This window comes from Nuphar pumila, chromosome 3, assembly GCF_984573655.1.
Source record: "Nuphar pumila chromosome 3, dmNupPumi1.hap1.1, whole genome shotgun sequence".
Lineage (NCBI taxonomy): Eukaryota > Viridiplantae > Streptophyta > Magnoliopsida > Nymphaeales > Nymphaeaceae > Nuphar > Nuphar pumila.
Window position 1 is genome coordinate 60,110,846 of NC_143251.1, and position 24,321 is coordinate 60,135,166.

The window sequence follows — 24,321 nt, forward strand, 5'->3', positions numbered from 1 at the left end:
AAATGATTAATCTATGTCAAGTATCAACAGAAAATCTTAAGTCATGTGAACCAATAATAATTGCTTGAGATTTATGACTTCCAAATAATCAAATAGGCAAAATGATATCCAATTGACTCACTAGCTACCTACTTGTGAGAAATAAATTTGAGCTAGTCTCATCAATTACTTACCTTCCTTTCCGTGGTGCTACTGCAATGGACCACCGTGAGTAATAGGAAGCAAATTATGAAGGACATTTTTGAAGTACCCATTTTTCTTTATCTGTTTGGCAAAAGATACTTGGAAGAAATTGGTAAAATGGATTTGGTAGGAAAAATAAGGGAATTTATTTGAAAGGAATTTGGATTCTTTTTCTTTGACTGCCTTTTACATGACATCGCTCCATCAACTTTTATTCTTGTCTATCTACCAAAAGTGATTTGTAAAACAGGATGACCTAAGGTGAAAAGATTGAGAACATGTTAGAAGGATGTTATGTCATATAAGTATAGTGTATGTAGTGAGTTTGGCCACAATAAGTATAAACACAAATAACAATATGTTTGTTTACCTATGCTTTGCAAAATGTGTATTTATTAATAGTTGTTTAATAAATTGCTTATTAGTATTTATCTTTTTTTTAATGAACTACTCAAATATCTTATTTTATTTATTTGTTAAGAGTTATTTAAAGAATTGCTTCTTTGTATTTATCTATTATTTTTTAATAAACTTCTCTAATGTCTTATTTGTTAAAGAGTTCACTTTTTTACAAGGTGGTTTGGCTTCGACTGATACACCCATTGGAAGTCATACTCTACACATAATTGAACTTCACAATTTTGAAAACATTGGATGTAAATTTGAGCAAATTGTTAAAGATTATATGTAAATTTGATAGAATTGTCAAAGATTGTATGTAGACCCTATTAAAATTATTCTGTAAATATACTTTAAATATTAATTTCTTTTTTAATATTATGTATATTTTATATGTTTAATTTCATACTGTGAAAGATGTGTAAGCATCACATTTTAATGTTAGTATGGACATTCACAAAAATATATTTTGGTCATATATTGCATTCATTCTATTCATTTAAGAAATGAATTTATTCATACATTGTATTCATTTTATTCATTCAAAACTTACATTGCATTAATTTTCTTCATTCAAAAAATGGACCTACTTATACATTGCATTTATTTCATTCATTAAAAACTGAACTTGCTTGTACATTTTATTCATTCATTCAAAACTAAACGTGTTCACATATTACATTCATTCATTCAAAACTGAACTTGCTCATATATTGCATTTATTTCATTCATTCAAAAAATAAACATGCTCATACAATTGCATTCATTCTATTTATTAAAAAAATGAATTTACTCATACATTGCATTCATTTCATTAATTAAAAAATAAATTTGCTCACGCAATCATTCATTCATTTAAAACTGAACTTTCTTATAAATTGCATTCATTCCATTTATTCAAAAAATGAACATGCCCATGCAATTGTAATAACCAACTGATCAACTGTAATTGCTAAGCGTTCATTGATTTCCTATCTCACCCATACCATATGATCAAACTTTGACTTTTCAAACGTCTTGTGTGAATCCATAGATCGAGATTCACATCGATGGTCTTCCTTATGAGCATAAGTTGAGCGTATTATATGTGTGATACCAAGACTGTGTGCTATAGTCAAGCACTGAATGCTTCTGCATAATACAAGATACACAACATAATACAAAAAATTTGGCTACAGAACAGGAACGATGATGCATAATATAAGATACGCAACATATAATCACACAGACACTTCATAAAAGAACTAATTTATGCCAATGTTTAAAAACACAATTGATTCAAGCCGTTGTTTCAAAAAAAATAATAGGTCCAGCCGTTAATTATGTGCTTATTAAAAAAAATAATAGGTTTATCCATAAAAAAATAATAGTTTTTTTAAATTTACATACATTCTTTGGAAATTTTATCAATTTTACATCCAGTGTCTAATATCTTGTCATCTTTTGCTTCTTGTATATCACTTCTAACTGCTTGTTTAACTTTGCAACCAATGGCTTCTTCTTCAGCTATAAAAGTAATCAAATAAATGTCGTCACTAAATAACATCGCTTCTACATCATCATCATCTAAAACATCTATTCATATTTTTTGGCTGTCTACATTTGAAAAATAGCTATACTGAAAGCTCAATAACTCTTCTGGATAACCAGTGTTACGAGACAGCAAAGCCACACATTCATTAAAGCTACTATTTTTGAAAATCACTATAGATCTCTAAGTAGGATGATCAGTGCTACGATAGTATATTTTTATCTTTTTAAAGACTATCATTAACGGTATATACCAACCACACAACATATCATTCATCTAATGAAAATAACATGAGAGAAAAGACTATCTATATTAAAAATAATAATAGATTCATGCCAAAAAAATTAAAAAATAATTGTTTTAGCCATTAATGATATGCTTATTGGAATATATCATCGTCGATGATGTTTTGGGTGCTTAAATTTATTACTACAATACAAACAAATATATATCTATAAAAAAAAAAACTAACTGTAGCAAACCTTAAATAATAAATCTGAATGCAAATATTAAATAAAACATAAGAGAGAACTTGTAACTGAAACCTGTCGAAACTTCATAAATATTGCACATGAAATTCTCAATATTTCAAAAGACTTAAATATGAACCTCTCCATATTTTTGTGAATATCCCTATTAGCATTAAATGTGACACTTTGATATTTAAAATGATGCTTTGATATTTAAAAAGTGATGGTTCACGTTTTACGGTTTATTTTCACCTTTAAAAAGCGACAGTAAGTATATCGTTAATGGTTGAAACAACAAGAAAAAAAATGTCATGGAGGTGGAGAAGATTTTGAAGAAGATAGGAGGTGGAGATGCTTAGGTGGTGAATGATGTTGATGATCCTTAGCCAAAGGAGAAAGACCCCTATTGTAAAGAGTGTGCATGAATCTAGAGTTTATAATTATTAATTTCATACATACGGATTCCAACAACTTTACAGATCAAAGTGAAATTTTAGGCAAGATTGCAAATAATGGGAAAATAAATCAATATGCCCTATTCATGGGCAACTCCCTGATTCAGAAGGTAGCTAAAAAAGGTGGAAGTTGCAAATATTTCCCACCCAAATGACAGAATGGGTTTCTTCTTCAATTTTTACCGAGTTAATGAAAAGCTACAACATATGCATGATTTTGTGATGGGAAGAGAAGTCACTTTCACCAATCCAAACGGGATCTGAAAATAATGGATTAGATCTGAGCAAGTTTTATGGGCCCCATTTGAGTGCATGATTGGAGTTAACGGCACAAATTTGTTTTCTTCAGCAGACGGTCTGGGCCATGAGATTTTGGGCATGACAATTCTTGATCACCAAAACTCAGGCATACAGTGAAACCCCCACCTTCCCCACCATCAAGTTCTAGCAAGTGGATCCAATTGAAGGAGACCCTGTTGGGTGGGGACTCAAGACTAGGCTGGTAACTAAGCTGAACTAACCAAATGGTGGATGTTTAAGCTCAACCCATTTTTATGACAAGCCAAGTCAAGGTAGAGCTCATGGTGGGACAGAGTTAAACGAGTCACTGCCTTGTCTACAAAAAAAATACTTTTAAAAAATTAAACATAGAATTTGAACTCTAAACCTACAGAGCCAAGCTCAAACTAGCTCAGTTATAAGATAAATACGTTCCTGCAAAGCAAAGCAATAAGATTTGAACTCTAAACTTACTGGCTTAATGCTTGCAAGCCAAACACTTGAACCATCAAACCTCTGTGATATAAAATATGTAAATTATATTTATAAACAGTTTTTTTTTACTAGTTAGTGAGCCTATACAAACTAAGCCCAGTCGAATACTCCTTGTCCATTATTCAGCTTGCCAGGCCTACTTCACAAGTTCAAACAAGCTCTTTACAAGCTGAACATGTGCCGGGACACAAGTGGCTCTTCTCATTTTCCAGCCCTACTCGGGACAACCATATCCACTCAACTATTGCATGGCATTGCCATCACACAATTTTCAGCTGGTTCCAAGCCATTCATTCTTCATTCACACGATAAACATTGCAACTAAGGAATATTCATGGATGAAACCATGCAATGACCGTACGATTAGCATAAATGATCAGCATCACTCCATCAGGCATAACCATTGAGCAAGTGACAGGGAATCTTAAGATAAAAACCCAGCTAACAACATTGTTGGAGCACTGCCATTGGCCAAAGCAGATGAAATGATGAGCCTTATCACCATCCCCACTGTGATAGGTCGTCACCACCATCCATCATTGTTATCCCCACCATCCATCGTAGCACTCAGCGTGGCCCACTATTCAACATGAATAGTAATTTCAGGAAAACTGACCATCCACAAATCATGCCTCAAATATTCATCTCTCTCTCTCTCTCTCTCTCTCTCTCTCTCTCTCTCTCTCTCTCTCTCTCTCTCTCTCTCTCTCTCGTATGACAGACAAGCAGCAAGTTCATCAAAATCACACTCAAATGGAGAAAATGATATTAGAAACGCTAAGTACGGAATACAAAAGTCTCTGTTTTGCTCCATGCCAAAGGAGAATACGATCAACAATAATTCAATAAGCACACAAAAGGATGGGATAACTCAGAGCCCCTTCTCTTGCATGGCACGGACTCTAGTTGGGAGTCCGTAAAGCCGAATAAATCCAGCTGCATCTGCCTGATCATAGCTCCCACCGCTCTCAAAGGATGATATATCTTGCCGGTACAAGCTGTTAGGGCTCTTCCGGCTGGCCACAGTGACTGAACCTTTGTATAGCTTCAACACAACAGAACCGCTTGTCTTTTCAGTGATCTTTTCCATGAAAGCATCCATTGATTGCCTAAGCGGATCGAACCAACGTCCAGCATATACTAACTCCGCATACTTAAGGGCCAGGGAATCCTTAACCTGCATTGTTTCTCTATCAAGTGTCAATGATTCCAACTCACGCGTTGCTGCGAACAGAATGGTGCCTCCTGGTGTCTCGTATACACCCCGACTTTTCATGCCAACCAGCCGATTTTCAACCATGTCAATACGGCCAACCCCATGCCTCCCACCTATGTCATTCAACTTCGAAAGCATGGTTGCCGGTGATAGCTGTTCACCGTTAACTGAAACTGGTAAACCAGCTACTATGCCAATCTCAATGTACCTAAGGTAATTATCAAGAAGATAACACATTATGAACTTCGACAGAAAGTGCTGGTTATCATTTTAACTAAAAAAAACATATAGCATAAAAGTCCAAATGTGTAATGAAACTTCAAGCTCAAAATAACACCCTGGACTAGTTTGGTTAATAACATTCAAATGGCAATTCCGATAAAGGCATCCACGGAAGAACTATGCTGCACGATTAAATGGAGATGCACCAATGAAATATTGTATCCATTGGGTAACTTGATTTTGTTCCATACCTAATGTAAGGTAAAATTATCAAGTTTTCAATCACAAGGCAAGCAAAGTTTTAAACAATACAACCAAGACGGGGCTTGGATAAAACTCAGACCTGATTTTGCCAGTTCTCAATATTGAAAGTCTATATAATATAGTGTATTATAGAGTTATGTAAAGTAACTTAACAGGCTAATATGTACATACCTTATAAAAAAGAGGTATACTAGTTTTTTTGTTTTTTTGTCTTTTGATGTTTAAAACGGGTCAACCCTTATTATTGTATAGTGCTCTCATTTCACGGTAAGAACATAGGAGTTCTCTCCTTTGTGTTGTGCCTCCTCTAGCCCTATCCTCTGTCCCTCCTTTCTCTTTGCTTTTCTAACATGGTACCAGAGCTGGGTGCAAGGAGAGGATGTTAAATCTAGAAGAACGAAGACTTGGAATCAACAGCTGTTGATGTCAGCTGACGTCATCTACTGTAACGACTGGCCCAATCTGGCCAGTTTTGATGAATTTGTTGCTTTGGGTTGCTCGAGGCTGATTTTAGACAACATTTAAAACAAACCTCACTTCATTTGGAGCTTATTTGGATTTTATATGATTTTTTCAAGAATTTCTGGAATTCTTGAAAAGTTTGGTCCAGATTTGGAAAGTAGGGTAAAAGCAAAATTGACAGATGACTCCAAAAAAGTAAATTTCCCCATGGAGGCAAACTTGAACATGAGAGCAACTAATGGTGTTGAACTAAAAGATCATGTAGTATACAAATACTTAGTAGGGAGCCTTACCAGATATAACTCATGCCGTTCATGTAGTGAGTCAATTTATAAATGCTCCTAGATCAGTTCACTCGGCAGTCGTACTCAGCATCATCAAGTATGTCAAATATTCTATGCACTATGGCATAATTTTCTCATGTTCGTCTGACAAAGAGTTTAAAGCCTTCTGTGATGATGACTTTGGAGGTTCTACTAAAGATAGTCTTTCCACTATACGGTTTTGTGTATTCCTTGGAAGCTCTCTGATCTCGTGGAAAAGCAAGAAGCAACAAAGAGTTGCATTGTCCACTGCATAAGTTGAATACAGAGGGATGACTCAAGTTGTGGCTGATATTATTTGAATTTGATGGTTATTAAAAGAATTGAAAATTCCATGTGAAATGAAAATTCAGCTATATTGTGACAATATGAGTGTTATTCATATTGCAAATAACCCAGAGTTTCATGAGAGCACTAAGCACATTGAAATAGATTGTGATTATACAAGAAGGGCTTATGAAGGTGGAATTATAACTTTAGAGCATGTCAGCTCAAAGAATCATATTGCAGATGTGTTTAGAAAGTGTTTCTTTTCTTTCCAAACTTGGATGTAAACTTGGAATGATTCCTTTACATCCAAGTTTGAAGGGGAGTATTGAAAGTTTATATAATATAGTGTATTATAGAGTTATGTAAAGTAACTTAATAGGCTAATATGTACATACCCTGTAGAAAAGGGGTATACTAGTCTTTTTATTTTTTTGTCTTTTGATGTCTAAAGGGGGTTGACCCTTATTATTGTATAGTGCTCTCATTTTTTGGTAAGAAGAACACACGAGTTCTTTCCTTTGTGTTGTGCCTCCTCTAACCCTAACCACTCTCCCTCCTTTCTCTTTGCTTTTCTAACACTCAATTCTGACAATGGTCTGATTCCAGGTTGAGGTAAGCAGGAGCCTGTCTGCACCAAATTGAGTGACCCTGAAAACATAACAATAACATTTTCTTTTATAGTCCAAGGGAAGCCAACCACCCCCACCCCCAAAAAACCAAAAAATCACCCACTGCACATTGGCTGGCCTCCGGTTGGAAAAACCCTTGAGGTCACCCTGCCCAAAAGGGCGTACACCCAGTTTCAACCTTGCAGCAAGGGATGCCACCAGTGGGTTTCAAATTTGTGACCGACCCGTCAACTTGTGACATTCACAACTCTATGGTAGCAATTTTTCCTGAAGAAAATTTTTAATCCAGGAAATTGGCTTACGTTTCCATGAATATGAAGTTGTATAAATCAGAGTTACCAGTCGAGGAAGCGGGAGCGGGAAGCGATACGGGAAGCGGGAGCGGGAAGCGAGGCACTTTAAAAAATTTAGGAAGCGGGGAAGCGTGGGACCACTTAGAAGAAAATTCTGAACCATCTCGGAAACGACCTAGGAAGCGACCTAGGAAGCGAACCGGAAGCGAGGGGAAGCGAAAAAAAATGAAAAAAATGGGGAAGCGAGGGGGAAGTGAGGGGGAAGCGTGGGAAAAGCGTGGGGGAAACGTGGGGGAAGCGTGGGGGAAGCACGCTTCCCATTTATGGGAAGCGCGTTTCCCATAAAAGGGGGACGCGCTTCCCAAAAAAGGGGGACGCTTCCCCTCACGCTTCGGAAGCGCGATGTTTCGCGCTTCCCCTTTTGCTTAGGCGCTTCCGGTAACTCTGGTATAAATGCATAATGCATAACCAAGGTATTCGCTTTGGCATGCACACAACAAGATTGTAACTTTATTCCCTAGGACCATTTGGCATCATGCCACCAACCAACTCTGATAACCAACTGGCTGCCAAGTTAAACTCCCCTCACTACAAATTTCAGTCTAGCATGCAAATAATTCCTAAGAACACATCATTAGTGTGTGTTTTGAGGATAAGAATAAGAAGTTTATTACCATCCAAAATTAACCTTCAAGAAAAAAAATGCCAAAATCTATGTTTTTGAAGTGTTTTAATAATGAAATTCCTCTTAAGCTGCTAACATCAGACCAGAATTCACATGAGGAAGGTTTTGTTGTGCCTGTACTTCTGGAATCCAAGAAGCATGTGCCCTTATGAAGAACAATAAACAGGAAAGCTTAGGTGAGCTTGGATTTCCAACGCAATTTTAACTTTTGTTTTTTGTAGAAAACATGATTTATATACGCATCAAAATTATATTGCTTGCATGTGGAACTGAGAGAGAGAGAGAGAGAGAGAGAGAGAGAGCAAGAAAGAAGCAGTGCAAGAAAAGATGTAAAAATAAAGAAACTCTTAAGTTCATGATTTTAACCATTTTGCTAGTTATTTAAAATTATTTGTCTTTCAAGTTCAAGAAAGAATCATGTTTTTTTTTTGTGTTTATGACACTTAAAAGCATTATGTTTTGAAAGCATATAAGATAAAAGATCTGGCCTTCAAGTGAGTACCTGAAAAGTATAAACTCTTAGTCATAAACTGAATGAAATAGTGCCTAAAGGAAAGAGGGGTTAGCACAATGAGCAGAATGTAACACACCCAAACTTTTCAGATTGGGGATATCAATTGCTATTTTCTGTTTTCGGTAATTAAGATACAGGTTTCAACTTTTCACCAACAAATGGAAGAACATGTCATGCTAGTTTAATCATCTTTCATCCTGAACAATAACAATTCATAAGTTTCACCTACAAATGAACTTTAAGAAATATTTTGACACAACTAACAACAGAATTCAGGAAGCAGAGACCAGAAAATGGTTGTTGATGCACTAGAAATAAAGCATCAAAAGACTATGTTTGACATCAAATGATAAAAAAAGTACAACAGGAAACATATTAATAGATGAAGATAGGCAATTAACAGTCTTTTTACAAACATTTTCTAATAAATGGATAGTTGCACTATACAAGACAAGCTACAAAATCAAATGGATAAGGAAACTTACTCTGGTTTGTCAGGTGCATCTTCTGGATCAGCTGTCATCATATACATATCTTTGCTTGGTTCATTGGCTGGGTCCTCTAAAATATCTCCCTTCAATTATATTTCAAAATTTTAGAAAAAAAAAAGTCCATACAGTATCTCCCCAGAAAAAATTGCAAAGTTCCCAAGCTAACTTGTTTTTTTCTGACTACTTGCCATCTCACTTTGCTTATCCATGGTTATATAAACACAGTTACCAGAGATTTTAAAAAAAAACACCAAAAAGAGCTGAAGGAATTTAACTGCTTGAGAATCTAGATTTGGGCCTCAATAAATTTGCTTAATGAAAATAAAATAAAAAGGACCTTACAACCAGAAAAAGAGAAAACAAGATACTGCACCATGTTAGAAGGAATAAAGACACATTATACATATTTTGATTTTATTAATATAGAAAGTCATCATATTGTCACAAAAGGAAGGTGAGAGCCAACAAACTTTTGCCTATCCTGGCTAATGATTTGTACTGCTAAATATCAATAATAAATCAGAATAGCAGCAGAACTGCATAAAGCCAACAATATATAAAATTAGAGTTACCAAAAGAATACAATATTCCCTACTACTTACACATGTTCACTTGTTTAAGGGATTTTGTAAAGAAGAATTAATTCAGCAAATTAGAAATGCTAGTTAAAGCAACTTTTTTCAAAGAAACAACACACAACACACATGCATGTGTGCACGCATGCACACACGCACATGATCACGTGTGCACACACACAGCTATCCAAGTGTGCATGTGTGTGTATGTGCACACACAAACACAGCCATCCAAGTGGTGAAAGGTAATGAGCCACCTAAATTATTATGAAGCCCTTACCGCAAACCCTAATAACATCAACAAACTCAATTGCACCTCTTATCATCTAACACAGTGGCTCTTCAAAATCCGTGATGATCTGTTGCTGAGGAAGAGATCATGTTTTCATTTTTCCTTCCTCCAGTTCTTTAGGTAAAAGAGAAATCCATCCCTGGTGATATATTTTTCAGGCCAAGAAGAAGACTGATCATGTGCCTCCAAGGGTTCAGATTCAGGGAATTCAATTCTAGTAATATCTTTGCTGCAGCTGAAAGCAGCCAAATATTTAGTGGAATTAAGTACAAATCCACTCAAGAATATGGATCGAAGTACACACCAATACTCTTTGCTCCTTGGTGAAGAAAGTATTGGATAGTTCCATGATATAAAATTTGGAGGATCAGTTTGCTAGAGAAGGTGAGATGTTGAAGAAATAATGACATTGAATGGGATAAAGAAAGGAAAATGTAGAGAGAACAAGGAACAAAAATCCATAGGATGAATAGGGCTTGTTGACTTCCTTTAAAGAAGAAGAACATGGAGGTCAGAGATGGTAACTGATTAGACTTGACTTTACCTTTCTAACAATTTTTTTCTTTTTTGTTTGAGAATTGGGAACCAGAACTTTGTTTTTGTTTTAGAATTAGGAATGAGATCTCTGTCCAGCTTCATGTTTACGTCTGATGAATAAGAAGAAAGAAAGGACTAAGAAGACCATATCTGCATCAGGCATGAGTAAGAAGCCAATCAAAAAACACTACAAATAATTGTCAAATAGTAGATAGTAAATCTGTCTATGATAAAACCAGGGAATGGTTACATATGTTCTACTGAAGATGATTAGTGAGATAAACAACTATATTGCATTAAATGAATGATCACTTGGGTTTTTTTAACAATAAGGTTGCCTTGTATGTAAGGCTATCCTGTGATTCCCAATATCTAGTTGGTATGTGAGGTCCTTGAACAAAAAGAACTACAAAGAATTACTTGAACAAATGTGTCTCGTCAAGAGTTACAAAAGGAAATCAATATGTTTGGGTCAATAAAAAAGAAATCCATATGTTGAAGCAACAGGCAGGCTCAAGTTCAATCCTTATGGTGAGTTCATATAGACAAGGGAAATAAGCAACCAAGACATGAGATCCATAGGCCCTACAAATCCAAGAGCTCTAATGTTCAATGAACAGCTTTTGTTTTCTTGAAATTTTCCACCAGTTTGTATTATATGAAATTTGCTCCATGGTCTTTTGCTGCTCCCTGCCTTCCCAAAACTAATAAGTTTACAGCTTCCACAATAGTAATCAGGTGAATCGCCAAAATACAGTTCCAGTAACACATGAATTTTCCAAACCACTGCCATGAAACTCCTTGAACATTAACAGTGCCATGGAAAACATGATTCCATCAGAATTACCTCATGGCTAAGGTGCCACAGATTCCGATCTCGACTATAGATAGATTTCTTTGTTACAGGAACAGGGATATTGTGCTTCTTCGCATATTCTACTGCATCTTCTCGACCTCTGATATCCCATTCACGCCATGGGGCCACAACATTGAGTTGAGGATTCAAAGCAAAGAAAGTCAGCTCAAACCTGACCTGCACAACAGTATATATTGCTCATGTATACCTGACAAGTGACAATGAAACTGAAGAAAAGCCTTTCCTTAAAGAAAGCCTCTTACTTGATCATTCCCCTTTCCTGTACATCCATGCGATACAGCATCAGCACCAACTTCTCTGGCAACATCAACCATAGCCTGCCAAATTGAGGAGAATGATATACTAGTGCTAAACCGAAGATATTAGACCAACAGAGAAAGCAAAAAAGGAGGAAAGAGACATGAGATATGTGTTGATCTATGAGTGGATTACTGAGTAGAGACATCAACCCTCCATGAGCAACATCGGAAACAGTTTCCATAGCACAACTACTGCAGTTGCTAGCTGTTGTAAAGCATTAAACAATTTAACCTGTTCAATTATTCGTGTCATGCAAAAATAGCTAGCTTTGTCGATTGCTTTAACTAATCCAATCAATTTACGTGCAGCAATTAGAACTTTATGCAAGAACTATGATGTTACGAACTGCATTTCTACAAAAAGCAGAAGACCGATTAAGTGCTGTGCCTTCTGTGTGAAGGCAACTGTAGTTTCCTTGTTTTAATTGGGTCAAGGTATAAATGACAACTCATTTTAAAAAAAATGTATTCACTTTATAAGCCTCAAAGGACATTCAGGCAATTCATTTAAAAGAAAAAGACATGGCTAGAATGTTCAAGATTTTTCCTCATTACAAGAGGAACATGTACAACAATATTTACCCATGCATGTATAATTCAGAGATTTTAATCCTAAAGTTCATTTCTTATTTTCTATTTAGTAGTTACTATAGTATTAGTGAATAATGGTCTTCGTTTTGATTTTAGCTGTTATTGACAGCTTTCGTTTTTGCATCTACTGCATGCATATTAGATAGATTTCATAACTGAATAGTAGAAATAAGAAAAGTATTTAGATCTTATGAGTTTTCTGAACATGTGTTCTCTGTTTTTAAAAGATGAAGAATTAGTCAGTTAATCTTGGATGTAATATAACATTGTTGATTGTACAGTGTGATAGTTTTGATTCTTTTTTTATTTCTAAATTTGAGAGAAGGTTCCAAGTAGGGTTGGATGTTGGGTTCGGTACCCAATGGATAGTCGAGTGTGTGACCCAAGAAAGTGCAAGATTGAGCTGCTGGTGAAGTCCAAAGCTTGATACGTCTCAAGCAGAGTTACCGGAAGCGCCTAGGCAAAAGGGGAAGCGCGCTTCCCCGAAGCGCGCTTCGGAAGCGCGAAACGTCGCGCTTCCGAAGCGTGAGGGGAAGCGTCCCCCTTTTTTGGGAAGCGCGCTTCCCTTTTATGGGAAGCGCTTCCCCCACGCTTTCCCCACGCTTCCCCCACGTTTCCCCCACGCTTCCCCCTCGCTTCCCCATTTTTTCATTTTTTTCGCTTCCCCTCGCTTTCGGTTCGCTTCCTAGGTCGTTTCCGAGACGGTTCGGAATTTTCTTCTAAGTGGTCCCACGCTTCCCCGCTTCCTAAATTTTTTAAAGTGCCTCGCTTCCCGCTCCCGCTTCCTCGACTGGTAACTCTGGTCTCAAGGCCTAACCCAGCCCAAGTAGTAAACAGGTCTAGGTTCTAGTAGACACAAGTAACTATGTCAATGGAGTCTGACCCAAAAGATCCAATTACAGTCTGACTTAAAAAAAAAAAGCTTGACCCAACCTGTCCTGGACCCGGCACAACAAGATTCGGCCCAAACCCGGTCTTTGACAAGGGCCAGTTGGCCCGATGTCCATCCCTAATTCCCGTAAGTTGAATCAATGCTCCCAAATTACTTCTTGTTTTATATGGATCTAAAAGCCCTATATTTCCACTTTTGCTTTCCACAAAGATGAATAGAACCATTCAACATTCTATGAACACTTTTCAAGAACCAGCCAAAAAGAATCAAGTCTCAGTAGGCACGGGTCCAAAGTTCTTCAAGAGTTCCCCCTTGGACAAGAATTATGTTTTCATCCATACGTGCCCTCTAATTACTCCAATATTGTTAAAAAACCAGTCTTTCATGAACATGCAATATGAGCAATCGATGGCCAAAAAATATGAGGAAGTATCTAAGAGAAGGTCAAATTCTTGTTTAGAAAGAAGTAAGCTTACATGTTACCTGGATGTAAACAAAGGATAGAATCTCACCTTTGCTATAATAGGGCGGGCCATTGAAGTCCCCAGCAAATATTTTCTTTCATAGATTGCACCAGCTCGTAGACATGGAAATATGTACTCTCTCACAAATTCCTCCTTCAAATCTCTAACAACTAATTGACTTGCACCACTAGCCTTAGCTTTAGCTTCCAAACCATCTAGTTCCTGTATGCCCTACAGGAAAGAATAACACAAACCAGTCAACATGAAGGCTCTAAAATAGAAAATCTAGTGAGTTCACAACATCAAATCAGGTGGAAATTGAAAATGAAATTTGTTTCCCTTCTTGATAAATGTTGATTGGTTTATCACTTAATTGATGTAGGGGCATTTTAATACTCTATTTATTCTGTATTTTACACTCGATATGCAAGAGGGCCAAAAATATCTGTTTTAAGACGACAAATAGAGGTTTTGTTTAGAAGACATGAAGGACAAATAAAAGGATAAGTCCTAAACCTGCCCAAAGAAACAAGAATAGTCAAGATGCGAATTGACATGGTTAACTACAATTGTGTATCATATTTATCAGATATGACACCAGAATCCCAGACAAATGAACAAACATGCAAATATCACATCTATATATTGAATATACTATTTCTAGTGTTCTGTCTTTTGCTGATAACCTGACTATCTACCATGTTGAAGTTTCTACTTTTGAAGGCTCAGAAAGTAATTTAAGCTATCAGTGAAGGTACAGATAGTATCAATGTGGTGGTAGAGAATCAAAATTGGCCTATGTGATGGTTTGTGAAAAAGTGCCATTTCTTGGTAGCATGTCATATATTTACTTGTCAACGCAATGTAGCAGGAATTAGGCATGACAATGATGTGATAATGATCATGTCACATATCTACTTGCCGACCTCATCAAACTCAACTTTTATGACTGAAGATGAAATGTTAATGGCCAATAATATAATGGTAATTGTTTTTAAAAATGACTGCAAAATAAAGCCCTGACCATGTTCTGCCATGTCCCCCCCCCCCCTCCACCCCCAGCACAAAAAGAAAATCTTCACCTTTTTGCTAATTTGTAAAGCATCCCTCTTTTGTACAAATAGCAGTGCCAAACTGCAGGAACACCTTTAAGTTTTATTCTAACCCTCATGTCCAAAGCTATCAGTTTTCAATTCAAAGTCTCCAGTTTCTTTGTTAATCCGTTGAAACATCCCTGTTTTCTACAAGTGGTAGTGCAAAACCACAGGGTATTTTAGGTTATATTATAGATCAACACATCGCTACTTGTGCTTCTTATATTGAAACATGATAATTATACTTTGACTTTTCACAATGGGCTATTCAAAGCAGTGCCAAACTGCAGGAATGCCTTTAATTTTTTTATCCTAACCCTCAAAACCATCCACCCTCATGTTCAAAGGTATCAGTTTTCTTCTCAAAGTCTCCAACTTTTTTGTTAATCAGTTGAAAGTTGAAACATCCCTGTTTTCTACATGTGATAGTGCAAAACTGCAGGCTCTTTTAGGTTCTATTATAGATCAACTCATCTCTACTTGTGCTTCTTATATTGAAACATGTAATATAGTGTGTGTTTCCTTCATTGTAAATTCTAAGATTTCTGAAAATTTGGCTAAGTATTTTGTAAATTTGATAAAATCTTCGACTTTAGGCAATGTCAGTGAGTATGGGCGTGGCCCATGACCCTTTCACAAGACCAAAATGAGGCAAATAAGAATTGGTAAAACTTTTTGTTTTTTACTTTTAAAATCAAGCAATAATCGAGCAAAATTTGGGTTAAATTCGGGTGAAATTCGGAGGCAAAAATCAAGTAATATATCATTAGATGCGTCTCGAAATTCTAAAAACATTGATATTTTGCTTTTTTGAATTCGGGTTAGAGTTGGCCCAAAATTGCATTTTTTCAAAAATGACCCACCTCGATGTGATCAGTTTCGGATTGGATTGGATCGGATCCGATCAGTTTGATCCAAGTTGATATGGATCTGGACACAGTCCAACGCCCATATTAATTAGGATCTGATCCAGGTTGAGATCCATATGGATTTTGAATATGGATTTGGATATGGATCCAAATCCGAAATCCAAATTCAACCAATTTAAAGTTTTAAACTCAATATAAAAGTTAAATTGAGTCAAATTCTATGTTAAAAAGACACCCAGAGGGGGGAGATACCCTCCTTAAAAATTTATTATTTAATCAACAACAACTACGCCTTCATCCCAAAACAATTGGGCTCGACGATATGAACCAAAAAAGAAAATCATTCTGGGTCCTCCACATGAATCCTTCTCCTCCAATCATTTCTATCCAATGCTATGTCCTCGGTGAGGTTTTTGCCATTTCTCCATCCTTCTAACTGGAGCATCATTAGGCCTTCTCCGAATATGCCCAAACCACCGTAAACGATTTTCTCTCATCTTATTTTCAATGGATGCAACGCCTACCTTCTTACGTATCTCCTCATTTTGAATCTTATCTTTTATTGTATTTTCACACATCCATCGAAGCATACGCATCTCAGCTACACTCATTTTTTGAATATGATGTCTCTTTGCAGCCCAGCATTCCGTACCATATAGTAAAGCGGGCCTAATTGTCATCCTATAAAACTTTTCCTTCAACCACAATGGCATTCTACGATTGCACAACACTCCAGTTGCACTTTTCCATTTCGTCCACCCAACCTTTATCCTATGGTTTACATCTCCATCAATTTCTCCATCCTTTTGAATGATAGATCCCAAATATTTGAAATAGTCATCCACCGATATTTCTTGCTCGCCAAGCTTCACTACACTCTCATCACTACTGTGTTGCTTACTAAACCGACATTCCATATATTATGTCTTACTCTTAATCAACGTAAAACCTCTTGCTTCCAATGTCTGTCTCCATAATTCTAACTTAGCATTAACCTCAGCTCTAGACTCATCAATCAAAACAATATCATCAGCAAACAACATACACCACGGCACATTTTCTTGAATTGTTTTCGTAAGCTCATCCATCACTATAACAAATAAGAAAGGGCTTAATGTAGATCCTTGTTGTAACCCAACTGTTATAGGAAAATTGTTTGTCACCCCTCCACAAGTGCGGACATTGGTTACTACTCCTTCGTACATATCTTTAATTATACTAATGTACTTGAGAGAAACACCTTTCTTCATCATTGTCCACCAGAGAACATCCCTAGGTACTCTATCGTATGTCTTCTCTAAATCAATAAAAACCATATGCAAATCTTTGTTCCTCTCTCTATATCTCTCAATAATTTGTCTAAGAAGATGTATAGCTTTCATAGTTGATCTTCCAGGCATAAAACCAAATTGATTCTCCGTTATCATGACAACCTTCCTCAACCTATGCTCAATCACCCTCTCCCAAAGTTTCATAGTATGACTCATGAGTTTTATACCACGATAGTTTGTGCAATCTTGTATGTCACCCTTATTCTTATATAGAGGCACCAAAGTACTCTTCCTCCACTCGTTAGGCATCTTATTTATCCGCCAAATCTTGTTAAAAAGATTTGTCAACCATTCTAAACCACTCTCACCCAAGCATTTCCAAGCCTCGATAGGTATACCATCTGGTCCAACTGCCTTTCTTGATTTCATTTTCTTTAAAGCCTCTGCAATTTCTTTCTTTTGAATCTTGCGCATGAAGTCACGATTCATCTCATGAAAAGGAATGGAGAAATCTCCAAGATCCTGAGCATGACTTCCATTAAAAAGCTTATCAAAATAATCTTTCCATCTCTCCTTAATCTCCTCATCTTTGACTAAAACCTTTTGAGTTTCATCTTTGATGCATCTAATCATACCCAGATCCCTCGATTTCCTATCTCTCATCTTTGCAAGCCTATAAATATCCTTCTCGCCCTCTTTGGTATCCAACTTGTCATAAACCTTCTTATATACCTTATCCCTAGCGTTTCGAACTACTTTCTTAGCTTCCTTTTTTGTTATCATATACTTTTTCAAATTCTCATTATCACGACTTTTACTTAGATTTCTATAACACTCTCTTTTAACCTTAATAGCTAATTTGACATCCTCGTTCCACCATGATGTATCCTTACGTAGCGGTGCACCGCCTTTAGACTCACTCAATACCTCCTTAGCCACCTTTCTCATGCAACCCACTATCATATTTCACATTGATTCTGAATCCTCCTCGAGACACCAATCAGCTTCCTTAACTACCTGCTCTACAAACATTCCTTGTTTAGCTCCTTTCAGTGCCCACCACTTAATTCTAGGATCTATCTTATGTCTATCCCTTTTGCGGCATTTTCTAATTCTAAGATCTAAAATTAAGACTCTATGTTGTGTAGCTGCACTTTCTCCCGGTAGAACCTTAGAATCGATACAACAACCCTTATCTCTCTTTTTAAGTAGGAAAAAATCTATCTGACTCGTATTAACCCCACTTTTAAATGTTACTAGATGAGACTCCCTCTTCCTAAACCAAGTGTTGGCTACGATCATATCATAGGACAAACCAAAATCTAAAATCCTTTCTCCACTTTCGTTTTTTTCTCCTATACCATAACCTCCATGGATACTCTCAAATCCATCCCTATTAATGCCTACATGCCCATTAAGGTCACCGCCGATGAAAATCTTTTCTCCATGAGATATCCCTTGTACTACTCCGTCTAAATCTTTTCAAAATTGACGCTTGATGGAAACATCTAAACCTACTTGAGGTGCATAAACACTAATAATATTAATAATATCCGTACCTAATACCAATTTAATAAGTAAAATCCTATCACCCTTCATACGGATCTCAACTAAATTATCTATAAACTCACGACTAATAACAATCCCTACTTCATTCCTATTCTTATTTATTCTTGTATACCAAATCTTATATCCCCAAGGGTCTATCACTTTTGCCTTCTCACCTACCCATTTGGTCTCTTGTAAACATAAAATATCAATCTTTCTCCTGCACATAACATCTACTAACTCTACCAACTTACCAGTTAAAGACCCTATGTTCCAAGTGGCTAACCTAATTTTCTGGTCTTGAACTATCGTCTTTACCTTCACACGTCCAACAAAGTGAGGGAACCCTTGCCTATTTGACACCACATTCGGGCGCCGGTGTGACCCGTCGCTCCTGGGCGATGACCTAGCAACCCTTGGCCATTTATCACTGCCTCCGAGCCTATAGAGTACAGTGTGTCGCTCAGTAGGGAATGCCCTAACAAAATTCTCATATTGGTTGATATTCAAAAAGGGTGTGACTAAGTTTTTATGTTGGCTGTCACTGGCCTACCGCAACCCTCCTCCTTTATTAGGGCTTGGGACCGAACATAAAGAGAAAAAAAGAGATTTACACCCAAAAAAAAACCTTGGTGATGAATCATAACCAAAACCGAAATGCAGCACAATAAAAAACAGTGATCAAATCAGATAGATCCTATTTGTGTGAGGAAAGCATACCTGGGGGCCTCAACAGTGCTTGGAAACCGAAGATCGTGTAGGGTTCTCCGACGAACAGTCGTAGGTGTTTCCTAGAAAAAAAAAACATAGAAAGAAACCACCGTGCAGGAAAATGCCACAATCGTGAGGGAAGAGGTCAGAAACCACCGTGTAGGAAAAGCCCCAATCGTGAGGGAAGAGACCGAAAACCACCGTGCAGGAAAAGCTCCAATCGTGAGGGAAGAGGCCGGAAACCACCGTGCAGGGAAAGCCCCAATCGTGAAGGAAGAGGCCTCTTTCTGATCTGCCAGGCCCCAGTATAGACGGAAAATAAACCCTCACTCAAGTTCTTCCGTTCGATCTGGTCGTGCTACAGGAGGCTTGCTTCCACCTGGTGGTCGGTGTCAGGGGCCCTATTGTGAAGTGTCGCTGAGGGAAAGACTAGGTCGTCGGCGGCACCAAAGCTCCTTGCAGAGGCTGGGTCGCTGGCAACACTCGCTAGAGGTTGAGAGAAGGCGAGGGCTCGTGGTCGTCGGTGGTGGCCGGTGCTGGGTGGCGTGCGTCGGTGGTGGCCGACGATGGGGGTGGGGCTAAGGGTTTGGGAGTGTTGAGAGAGAGAGAGACCAGCGACGATGGTGGCCGATGCTGGGTGGCGTGTGACGATGGTGGTCGATGCTGGGTGGCGTGCGACGATGGTGGCCAGTGTTGGGTGGCGTGCGTCGGTGGTGGCCGAAGCTGGGTAGCAAACTTACAAAACCCTTTCCTTTTACGTAATTAATAAATTATATTAATTAATAAATTAAGAATTTTAATTATCTGGATAAATGAGAGATTCCACATTTGGTAGAACTCTACCTAGATAGGAGTTCTAGATAGATCCCAAATTAGTTAAAAAAGAAATAAAATAAAATAAGAGATAATATGAGAGTAAATAGGAGTAGTTAGAGAGAAATAGAGTTCTATATTTTGTAGAACTCTATCCTCTATAAAAGGACTCTAGAAGAGACATCACCCTCTCTTTAGAAGACTAAAAAAAATTTATAAAAGGGTCTAACTCGCCCCTGTCTAGATTTTGTTTTTTAGAAAGAGGGAGAGAGAGAAGGAAGAAGGGAAAAAAAAGAAAAGAAAGAAAGAGAGAAAGAAAAAAAAAGAGAAGAGAAAAAGGAAAGGAAAGAAGAAGGAAAAGAAAGAAAGGAGGATCCCTTTTTGTTCCGATGGTCCGATGAAGTTTTTCAGCTCTTTTTCCATATTCGATCGAAGGTACGGGTTCCTCTATTGATTCGAACGGGGAGAAATAGCCTGAATCAGATTTATGTGATATTTTTGGTGAAAAAAGAAAAAGAAAAATCTGATTTTTATGAATATTTATAAATACATGATTTTCAACATGTATATATATATATATATGCAGATTTACTTTTTATGAAGGACGATTTTCACTATGTATCAAAAATCTGATTTTATACCTGTCGATCCATTGAAATCATGCATTAAATATGTAGAGGCTATTTCATGTTCAGTAAAAATGAATGCAATAAAATCAGATTTGTTTACCTCGTATGCATACCGTGTGTGTGTGTGTGTGTATATATATATATACTCATCGGTTCAGACCTGCCACGTGTACCTGTGGACAGATATGTTCGACTCTACATGTGGACAGATCTGCTGATTTTCATAGGTGCGCAGATCTGGTCCAAATCTGTCGAATTTTTTTTATGTGTATCTGATCGGACCGTGTTCAAGTACACCGATTCGAATGAGATCTGCCCAATGATGGAACTAGGCATATCTGGTCCAGATCTGTTGAATATATATATATATATATATATATATATATATATATATATATATATATATTCTAGACTTCGATTCAGACCTTTCCAGCTTTATGCACTTGTATTTAAATGTGTTATGTTGTCTTATTGAATGTGTTCTTAATAGCTATCATATTGAATGTATTTTTAAGAGATGTCATATTAAATGTTATTTTTTTTTAGAAATGTCATATTGAATGTGTTTTTAAAACTGTTCAGCAGATTTATTTCTTTTCCAGCACTATCTATGTTCATGATAAAGTGTTGTTTGAAACTGTCATGTTTATGTTATATCAAAGTCTTTTGTTGGACAGTGATAGACTGTCAAAAACAGTCTAATATTGGTACCCGACTAGTAAAAAAGAAAATGATTTTTGGCAGCATCTAGCGGCAAATCTTGTCATGAACATTAGTTGTTGTCCACAGCGTGTAACTGCAAATTTCTGCAGCAACAACATGTTGCTGCATGTTACCAACCAGCACACAACATGCTATTAACAGTAGGATGCGGTGCTGGTAACGCAGCAAATGACTGAGCTGCCGACCCACGTTAGGGTGGACAGATCTGTCTAGGATTGTTTTGTTATGACCAGCTGACAACTGACAGTTGAAAATCATGTTTTACCATATGTTCTAACAGTCGATGTATGGGCTGATCCTATTGGTCGCTATACTCGAAACCATGCACCCCACTCACATGGGTTATGAGTATGTAATCGGTAAGCACATGCACAGATGTTCTATGCGACAAAAATAACTTTTTAATTGAGTCTTACTGTTCTTTTTGTAAATGGGTGTTACGGTTCAAGTATGCAGACACGTATGGGATACGTGGGGGCTGCTGGTTTATACATGTGCATATTCTCTTGAAATTTTTCAGATCTGTCAGGTTTGCAGTGATTGTTGGAATATTTACTTCTATTATGTGCTTGAATGAAAACATGGCCAGACTTTTATGTACACAACTTTTTGCACATAAACCAGATTTCATGTTTTCACCATGCTCAAGGTCATACGCATATGGGTTGTAGAATTATGCATCCTACTCCGTATTTAGATTGGTTATATATGCTAATGCAACTTAACATCATATTGGCATAAATGTACACATCATGAATACGTCATTTTCGAAGTTATTTTGATGTTGCATTAACATGATCATGTGCATGTTTGGGTGTTATGCATGAGATGGATCATGAAGAAAAAATGAATGTTGCCAGCATTTGTTCGTATGCATATGCAATTTGTTTTATATGTGCATTCTTGTTACGTGTGAATCAACGTGCATTGTAGACATGTTTGAATAATTGTATGTTTGCATGTTCACTGAAGAGTTCGCATAAAATGCATCAGTGGTTAGATATAAACCATTGTAGGCCATGTGGGTCAGGAGCATGTGTTGCTCCAAGATTAGTGTTTATGCGTTGCAAAATTGACTCTTCAAATTATTGCCTTTCTAAATTAATTGCACTGTTAAAATTGTAATGGGCCAGGTCCCGTGTTGTATTTTACATGTTGATTTGCAAAACGATTTTTATGTAAAGAATTTGACTTTTGATAAAAAAAAGATAAAAAGGATAAACAGTATAATTAATATTTTTTTTTCTTGATATCCCTTTCACAGTGTGAGAATCCTAGATGGCGGTTTTGGAAAAATCGTAAGGATACTAAAATCCGTGTGTGTTTGTGTCCCTAAACCCGATATAGTGGTTTGCCTCCCGGCCACGGTTTTAAAGAGTTTTCAGTCACTTTGCCTAGGAGTGGTACTGTGACACAGTTGTTGTTATTGGTATACTAAAAAATGACATCAGTGGATATTAATTTTTCTGATGTCCCAACATTAAATGTTGATTTTTAATGTTTTAATGGATGGTGTTGATTCCTGATATCGATCGATGAACAAGTTGATATCGATCGATGAACAAGTGTGGAACCCAGTAATAAAATACAAATTGTGTGCTAAACTACAACTGAGAACCTAAATTGGACTTCGAGAATTGTTGTACCCATTTTGAATATCGGCGGGTTTAATTTAAAGTGAAACTAAAATTGTGTGCATTTAATAAAGACATGCATGCAAAAGAGAACTCTAATAATAACTTAATAAATTGTTTATGCATGTGCATTGAATCATGCATCTCTACTGTTCTGCATTACTTCATGCATTCTTACTTGTTCTATTTCATATGAGAAATTGTTATTGCATGATACCTTACTTTTAGATGCTTAAATAATAAATGAATTATAAGATTTTATTCTTATATTCTTTTGAATGTCTTGCATGAATTTGATTTATACTCTTTCTTGTTTATTTAAATTTTTAGAGGAATTCGTACAAAGAATCTTTGATTTTTACACAGTATTTTCAATGTTTTTCTCAAGACCTCGAGCTCAGTGATGGGGATGACTGCCACAGGGAGCCTGTGAGATCGCGTGACTTATTTTTGTTATTTCTGGATAATGTGGCTCTATGATTTCATACTTTAATTTAATTTTATTCTAAGAGCTTTGTTTATTGATTAATAAAGTTGGTTATTCGTTGGTTGGTTCAATGTAAAGATCACTTGTGGTTTGGAAGTTGTAAAGTCTGTGAAGCCCCGGATCTTTGGATTTTGGTTTCCACAATTGTTTAAAAAAAAATCACTTTTCATAGGAATGAGTTGGGGTCGTTACAAAACATGATAAGTACACTTTGACTTTTTACAATGGGTTATTCAGAGCAACAATTTAGCAGACATAATCTACATGATAACATTTGAGATGAAAAATAGAACATTCTTTCCAATTAAATGCGGCATTTCCAAATTCCACTTAGGCATTTTATCTGGTGCAAATAGGCAAGATAATAACTCTTGATGTATGTCAAAAAAAATTCTTTTTTCCCATTGGCCAATAGAAAGAAGAGAGGAAAAAGGAAAAAAATGATTAAAGAAAAAGCATATGGAGAAAAACAATAAGTAAAAACTTCTCAAAGATTGAAAAGAAGCAGTACAGGAACAAGAGACAAAGAATGGACGAGAAACCAAATAGACTGAGAAGTGAGAAGAAGTTAAGAGCAGCACATGTAGTGGCATGAACCAACAAAGTTTTCTTCATCTTCATCTTCCTTCTTTTTCCTTTTCCTTTGGTTTGTGCATATGTGTGCAGGTGGATAGGTGTAGAACCAGGCCTAACATCAAACCGTTCATGATATATGTCATCCTCAGTTAATAAGTATGCATTCCATTCAAAAAGGCTCCCTTACAAACACCTAATGATGATAACACGTAAAGTTTTGACAACCTGTGAAAGTAAACTCATAATGGCATCAAACAT

The 24,321-nt window shown here is 36.7% G+C and overlaps 1 protein-coding gene across 1 annotated transcript in view; it reads right to left on the bottom strand.

The window, feature by feature from the left end:
- Nucleotides 1-4,545: 4,545 nt before the first annotated feature.
- LOC149842980 (arginosuccinate synthase family) overlaps nucleotides 4,546-24,321 on the bottom strand; it is a 29,901-nt gene continuing 10,125 nt past the window's right edge. Inside the window, exons 6-10 of the mRNA XM_089999529.1 lie at nucleotides 13,757-13,939; nucleotides 11,705-11,779; nucleotides 11,433-11,618; nucleotides 9,176-9,264; nucleotides 4,546-5,236 (exon numbers count right to left, since the gene is read on the bottom strand). Of these exons, the coding sequence (XP_089855655.1) occupies nucleotides 4,684-5,236; nucleotides 9,176-9,264; nucleotides 11,433-11,618; nucleotides 11,705-11,779; nucleotides 13,757-13,939 (1,086 nt within the window). The 3' untranslated portion in view covers nucleotides 4,546-4,683. The remainder of the gene's footprint in view (nucleotides 5,237-9,175; nucleotides 9,265-11,432; nucleotides 11,619-11,704; nucleotides 11,780-13,756; nucleotides 13,940-24,321) is intronic.